This window comes from Hippocampus comes, unplaced genomic scaffold (assembly GCF_001891065.2).
Source record: "Hippocampus comes isolate QL1 unplaced genomic scaffold, H_comes_QL1_v1.1 scaffold186, whole genome shotgun sequence".
Classification (NCBI taxonomy): Eukaryota; Metazoa; Chordata; class Actinopteri; order Syngnathiformes; family Syngnathidae; genus Hippocampus; species Hippocampus comes.
Window position 1 is genome coordinate 352,794 of NW_017806236.1, and position 7,191 is coordinate 359,984.

General features: G+C 41.0%; 1 protein-coding gene across 6 annotated transcripts in view; it reads right to left on the minus strand.

Moving 5' to 3' along the window:
• Window positions 1–225: 225 nt before the first annotated feature.
• LOC109507493 (mucin-2-like) overlaps window positions 226–7,191 on the minus strand; it is a 26,106-nt gene continuing 19,140 nt past the window's right edge. For 3 of the 6 annotated variants that reach the window (XM_019856955.1, XM_019856952.1, XM_019856953.1), the window contains 19 exons: window positions 6,927–7,169; window positions 6,683–6,843; window positions 5,310–5,484; window positions 4,967–5,214; window positions 4,480–4,663; window positions 4,185–4,395; window positions 3,928–4,103; window positions 3,747–3,816; window positions 3,369–3,469; window positions 3,255–3,286; window positions 2,993–3,170; window positions 2,797–2,901; window positions 2,673–2,713; window positions 2,462–2,584; window positions 1,634–1,732; window positions 953–1,081; window positions 826–865; window positions 619–742; window positions 226–535 (listed from right to left, as the gene is read on the minus strand). In XM_019856955.1, coding sequence (XP_019712514.1) covers window positions 325–535; window positions 619–742; window positions 826–865; window positions 953–1,081; window positions 1,634–1,732; window positions 2,462–2,584; window positions 2,673–2,713; window positions 2,797–2,901; window positions 2,993–3,170; window positions 3,255–3,286; window positions 3,369–3,469; window positions 3,747–3,816; window positions 3,928–4,103; window positions 4,185–4,395; window positions 4,480–4,663; window positions 4,967–5,214; window positions 5,310–5,484; window positions 6,683–6,843; window positions 6,927–7,169 — 2,651 coding nt within the window. In that variant the 3' untranslated portion in view covers window positions 226–324. Of the gene's footprint in view, window positions 536–618; window positions 743–825; window positions 866–952; window positions 1,082–1,633; window positions 1,733–2,461; window positions 2,585–2,672; window positions 2,714–2,796; window positions 2,902–2,992; window positions 3,171–3,254; window positions 3,287–3,368; window positions 3,470–3,746; window positions 3,817–3,927; window positions 4,104–4,184; window positions 4,396–4,479; window positions 4,664–4,966; window positions 5,215–5,309; window positions 5,485–6,682; window positions 6,844–6,926; window position 7,191 lie in introns of all 6 variants that reach the window. The other 3 variants (XM_019856956.1, XM_019856954.1, XM_019856951.1) reach the window with 2 other exon arrangements.

Genomic DNA, 7,191 nt, shown 5'->3' on the forward strand with positions numbered 1-7,191 from the left:
GAAATTGCGGTCAGTCTCAGCACAATAGCTTCAGGCTTCTGGAAGAAAAAAAAGAAAAAAAAAAAGGAAAAAGCCTAGTAGAACAGCGCAAATGTGTTTGGGTTAATCAGAGGCAATTGAAATGGTTGCGAGTGTATGCAGACTCCTATTTAACCTAAGTTTGAATGTGACTGGTTGATACAATGATGATACTGTAAGCGTGAAACAAAAAAAGACACCAAGAAGAGACACAAGATGCTGTACTTTTATTTGATTTTGAATGTCGATACCTGTACAAGTGTACTAATTTTACTTGTTGAGTGATTGGCACAGTTGACTTGGAAGTTAGAAGTGGGTAAAACTTCTCCTCCTTCTGGCTGGAGCTGCCACAGTTTGGGTGCAGTCGCTGAGGGCGCATCTACACTCGTCCATGTGGATGTAGGTGAAGGGAACAATGTCTCCATTGAGACACAACAAGTCAACCGTGCGATTGCTAGAACGGAACCCCTTACAACAGGAGCAGGTTGGCTGCAGGGTGGATGTCTCCTCTGAGTACCTGAAAGAGCAGATAAAATGTGAGATCAATCATGAAAATGTGCATCTTCTTCATGGACTGGGATGTGTGCGAGAAGAGTTTACCTGGTGTAAGTGTTGCAAGATCCTTCACAATATGGAATATCTACCTCCTCCATGGATTGGCAGTTCTTGTGCGTGATGTGCATTCTATTCTGCACTGGCTTACAAGCCTTCTCCTGCTCCACACCTTTTCAACCGAGAAGAACAATTAACTTGCTTTTACTCACTTCACCGCTAGGGGTAAAAAGTAAGGACATCATGAGTACTCACAAACTTGACAACATCCATTTGCTGCAGTTTGAATGGTGTCCTGCGGGAGGAAATATGAATGCAAGATAAGGCTTTTTAAAAAAAATTTTTAATGTGAATTATTTCCCAATAGATTTTTGAAACTTACAGGTTGGCAGTTGCTTTGCTCGAATGGCGGACACACAATTCGTGTGCCGATGGCTGTTAAAGTCTCAGCGTTCCTCACGCATGTGTAATGCTCACACTTATTGTCCGGTGGGGACCATGTATCACCTTGCTGGAGACATGATCCAGATATTTACTTCTAACTGTGCACCATGTACATGTATTGCTTGCTTGTACTGTAATTGGTTGTAGTTAAGTCCAATGTTTCCCAATCTTGACTGAGCAATGGCAATTATTTTGCATTTGCAAAGAATGTTCCAAAAGGTATATACTGTACATGGAAATAATGATGATCTTGTCTCTATAAAGTCAGAATTTTTCTTGAGGTGAAATCTGGGCCTGTTAAGCTGAACACATTCTGTTGTATGGATGGCAACAGTTGGATATAGACGTTAGTTGTATCTTCTACCATCTAATGGAAGACAATTTTATTGTTCTGCTTGCCACTATACGCTGCTGGCATAGATAGATGAACAAAAATACATTATTTTTAGTCATTAGCAATTTTCCGACAAATGAGAGAAACTGGATAATTTCCTAAGGCATTCCTAACAGAAGGTTTATGTGCCGCAACAACATTCGTTGGGAATCACTGGTTTAAGTCTAGGTAGCTATCCTTTGAAAAAAACAAAACTAAAATAACATTCAAAGTCATCTCACTCACCCTGAGCACCTGCTCACTCCCACTAACGTTGAAGATGCAGTGTGTCTGTACACACCTTCCACAGCATTCATTTGTCTTGGGTTCGGCATATCGATAACCCTGAAAAATGGGACATCAGCGAATATAATGTAAAGCGTGAAACTGCTTTTGCCACACTTTTTGTAACAGGTCAATGGACATTGTGCTTCTCCTTCTGGTGCGTGCGACTAGGCCACCTATGGGCAGTACAATACAGACATACGTATTATGTAATACAGTACATGGAGACAGCCACAACTTCTCAGGACAGAAGTATTATTAGATTTTTTTCACAGAGGATAAAGAATACATAACAGTGAGTATTTCGATACTACCTGTCTTCATCAATTGTTTGACTGTTGGTGTTGAAATATTCGTTGCTTAAAGGGTTATAACACCACAACACTAATGCTATTCATTACCCCACCTGTGGTGTTTTGTTTTGTGTGTTAAAATTAAGATGGCAAATTTTTATACAAGGTATTTGTTTTATGTTTAGTTTGACAGTAAACTTCAAACAGAGCGTGCCTGTTAAGTCCAATTACCCCATGGGGATGAATAAAGTTTTCTGAATCTGAATCTGAATCTGAATCTTCATCTGGCAGTGGCAATAAATAAATAGATTGAAAGCCCCTTTTTGAAGAATTGTTTGTTTGCCCAACTGCTGCTCGTTGATTTGTGTTCACTGGCACTTCATAGCATTCATAGCTCTCAAAAAAAAGTCCAAATGACGGCTCACATCTCCAAAACCTCTTCAGTCGCGCCACTCAGAGCACTCATTGCATTTCTACTATTTTAATTTTGACATACCTGGTCACATAGTCGCTGGCATTGCTGAAGCTCGCAATTTACTTGTAATAAACCAGTTTTTGGGTCCACCAGGTTGGTACAGATACAGTCCTGACATGGAACCACAGGAACTGACTCACCAGGCTAGAAAATAAAAAGAAAGTGTTCATAATGTAGAAATAATCCAGCACCTTTAATTAACTGAATCTATCGAACATATGAAATAATGTACCTGATATTCAGCATTTTTGTGGACACAAACATTTTTCGGCTCTAGAAGGGAAAAACAGACGCACCATATGAATAGGTTAGTCCTATTAGTAGTCATAAATTCAACCAGAAACTGAAGAGCTCACCACATGTGTGTTCTGGACAGCATTTCCCCTCTGGCACACTGACAACTACAGTAAATCCAATTGGACACACCATGTCGATGTGTGGACACGTATTGCTTTGACATCCTGTGTATGTGATGAAATGACAACAACAAATACCTGAGACCACCTGTATCTTCATGATGATAAATAGAGGAAAAGTGACTGCAAATCTTACGGCAAGATAGGACAGAGCAGCACGGGTCCGCTGGGTTGGTTTGGTTGACGAGGACGAAGCCTGGAAGGGTGCAGTTGACAACAGGCGATGGTGGGCAAACCTTTGGTTGGCATGTGATGGTCTTGCTGGTCTCCTCGCAGATGCAGTTTTGGCAGTTGTACTCAAACCTTTCATTAAACTAACAGAATAAACCACACCGGTGACTTACTGAAATTATCCTGTGGAGCATCGATGGGTAAAAAAAATTCTGGATTTGACTCACCTCACGAGGAATACCCTCAGGGTCAATACACCCTGTCGGAATATGAGCAATCCCATTAGACTTGATAAGTGAGTAAAAGAAATCAGCTCATTAATTGGGAGAGGATAAACTCACCGCACTTCTCAACACATATGCCAGACTCTTTGTTGAATAGCATCATTCCATCAGGACAAAAGCAGCCTTCAGTTATGTAGTCCAGCCTCTGTTCATTGGGACTGTGAATCATTGACAAACAACAAATTCATTGGAAACATGTTCAAAGCTCACTTACTTCACTCAAAAAGCAAAAGCACAACAGATCACAGGGCCATTATTGTTTCATTAGATTGAAAGATCTCAGGGCTGACATGGAGTGAGTCACAAGAAGGAGTCATGTCATACTTGATCACTTTCCCAGAGCCGTTTTACAAGATACCTGTACATCCAAATTCCTCAGCAAATTCCCAAATAAGCTTAAATAAAAGACAAAAGTAATTTTTAATTCCAACATACCTGTCTTCACAGGTCGGTTGCTCTACAGGACCACATGGTTTGTAGACTTTGTCGGGAGGGCAATCACTTTCTGTACGTGGAGAAAAGACTTTCCTTATTTGGATGACATTTCGTGAACAATAAACCATACAAAGCTGAACATTATGATCCTGATTTCACAAAAACAAAATGGGCGTTTTACCACAGTGTGTGGTATGATTCCTCCAGTGCAAACAAACTCCAGCCTGAGCACAGGCGTCGGCATACATGTCCAAACTTGTGCATTCTACTGCTGGGTTGGAGACGTGGCAGTTGTCAAAAACACATCCCTGATAGTAATCATTGGGATTTACAAAGGGGTGGCACTTTTCAAAGACACTGCAGAAGAAAAACACAAGATAAACCTGAATGGCCAGCAGTAACGGAGGCAAATTACAGTTACAAAAAAAAAAAATCTACCTGCTCAAGAGCAGATCACATTCAGAGTCTGGCTTGCATGGAGTTAGTGTAGGTGGGGGTAGAGGTTGGTCGGTCGGGATCACAGATGGAATCTGGCAGTTTGGTTGGTAAATGTCTAGGGCAGGCCAAAACTCTGCCATCACACTGCAGCTCTGCACAATCTGGCCTCCGGGCACCATGCAGTCATCTGCCTGGTTGTTGTTGCATTTGCCTGGAACCGTTCGCCACAAAAATCGAATTGATTCACCTCTTAGTAATGATGTACAAATGCAGCAAAACGGCGCGGACGGCTTACCACACTGGCCCTGTGTGTTGCTGTCAAAGTACTTAGAGGGCAGGTTGACAGTGAAGTCACTTAATCCAAAGGTAATAATCACTTCTATGGGCACAATCTCGACAACCAAGTCAATGCCAGAATTGAAGATCTTAATGCCTTGTTGTAAATAGGGAAGTCTCAAACGCTTTTCATCTTTGAAGGCCTAAAAACAAAAAAATGTTATGATTCTTAAAGGATCAGTGGAAAGCATGTTTGTAAAAATGGATGTAGCAGATATAAGGGAGTTTGGGGTCAAATCATTAACTAAGAAGACACTATCAGCATTTCTTTTGGATACAAAATCAACATGGAGGTATTAATTGGACGAATATAATATATCTAGGACAGACCACCAAATGTCACTCTTCCAAATTACAAATATAATGAAGTCTTCATTTACAAAATAGTACGGTGCATTGTTTTCACATATTAAAAAAAACTTGACATGCAACAACATGCATGTTACCTCCAGTTCTGAGGCTCCAATGAGATTTTGGCTCTTGAGTACAATTACGTCCGATTTGTACGATATAATTAATGACCTCGGGCAGGAAACATGTTGAGTGGCATCACAGTAGACGTTGTCAACATAAATTTTTAAGTTGTACTTTGGTGTAATCTCCTCCATGAGAACGTAGGTACAGTTTCCTTGATAGCTGTAGTAAAGGCCATCAAATGTGACGTAATGGGGATCTCCCCAGCCTTTACATTCACCTTAAAAACAACCAAGATAGAAAAAAACTCAAGTCAACAAACACAATAATTCAATTTAGGGAGATCAAATCAGGTTAAAACACAGACTTGCTTACAGTCACAAACATAGTGTTGGCAGCAGTAGTTCTCATCATAAACAAGAACAGGATTCTTTCCATTGGCGCAGGTGATGTTCTTTAAGGGTGGACACTGGTATGGAATAATTTCAATCGTGTTGTTCTCGATGCATCTCGCCATAGTGCAGTTACACAACAAGAAGGTCTCATTTTGCTGAGAAAAAAAATAAAGAACGGTTTAATAAATGTATTGAGTAGTGCTCAACATTGTATCATTTATAAAGATGAAAAACAAGACAATATGTACTGTAAATATGTACAGTGATTCCCACAGATATGAGTTTAATTAGTTGAGTGACAACACTTGCTTTGAAACTGTTCTGGTCTACTCCCAAAGAACAACAACACTTTTTGTAATGCGTTTTTCAAAACGGAAATTAGCATTATATAATATTAGATTATTCAAAGATATAGAGTAATACCATATCAGAACGTAAATTAAACTGTGCATCAAGATTTAATGCTTCACTTTCATTTATTTTGCTGCTCCGTCTGGTGTGCCCATCTTGGCCACCGAGGGGCAGTAGAGGCACAATACTTTCACCCATCCACCCATTTTCTAATCTTCTATCCTCACAAGGGTCGCGGAAGTGCTGGAGCCTATCCCAGCTGCATTCAGGCAATAGGCGCGGCACACCCTGAACTGATTGCCAGCCAATCGCACAGGCACACATAGACAAGCCATTCGCGCTCACACTCACACCAAAGGACAATATAGAGTGTTCCATTAGCCTGCCATGCATGTTTTTTGGAATGTGGAAGGAAACCGGAAACCAGAGAAAACCCACGCAGGTACAGGAAGAACATGCAAATTCCACACAGGAAGGCCGGAGTTGGAATCGAACCCTGCACCTCTGCACTGTGAGGCGGACGTGTGAACCAGTCAATCACCTTGACGCCACAATACTTTCGATGGCTGAAAAATCTGTAATAACAGCAGTCATGAATTTGGTCCCATATATGTCAAGGCATCACTGTACATCAGATAAACGCTGAATAGATTCTAGATCAGTGATTCCCAACCTTTATTGAACCAAGGCACATTTTTATAAGTTTGAAAAATCGCACGGCACACCAACAAACAAAATTGTCACAAAAAGAGGATATCTTTGTCAGTTTCTTACTTTTTACCATCTAACAGAAGGTCATTTATTTGTTCTTGCTGTCACTGTAAGTTGCTGACATAGATAACCTGACAAAGATACATTATTTGTTGTGAATAAATCGTTTTCAAACCAATTATGTGAATTTTGATTCGTTCCCGCGGCACACCGTTAGAGCTCTCGCGGCACACTAATGTGCCACGGCACACTGGTTGGGAAACACTCTTCTTGATGAATGAAAGTTCTTACCACCACATCCCATTCAGGGCACCAAGGAACAGTGGGGGTAGGTTTTGGCCCGGGTGTGGTCGAGCAAGGTTCAGTCTTGTTGTGAATCTCACAAATATCAGAACAAATCATTGTGAGACAAACTCCTGATCCAATGTGTTTCATGTCATAAATGATTTCACCTGTACAGAAGGGAAATAATTGAACAAAAAAATAACGAAATGATACCCAATGTAGAATGTTTGGCTCGAAAGAATTTCTTTACCTGGATTGTAGTGTGTGCCATTTACAACACAGAAGCACTGTGTCGTGTGGCCTGGAGTTGTCGTGATGGTGCTTGGTCCTTCTGTTGTGGTAGTGGGTCTTGCGGATGTGGATGTAGAACTCATTGTAGTTGTTGGACCTTCAGTTGTGGTGCTTGGTCCTGCGGATGTGGTTGTAGATTTAGTTGTGGTAGTTGGACCTTCTGTTGTGGTACTGGGTCCCGAGGGTGTGGTTGTCGTTGGACCTTCAGTTGTGGTGCTTGGTCC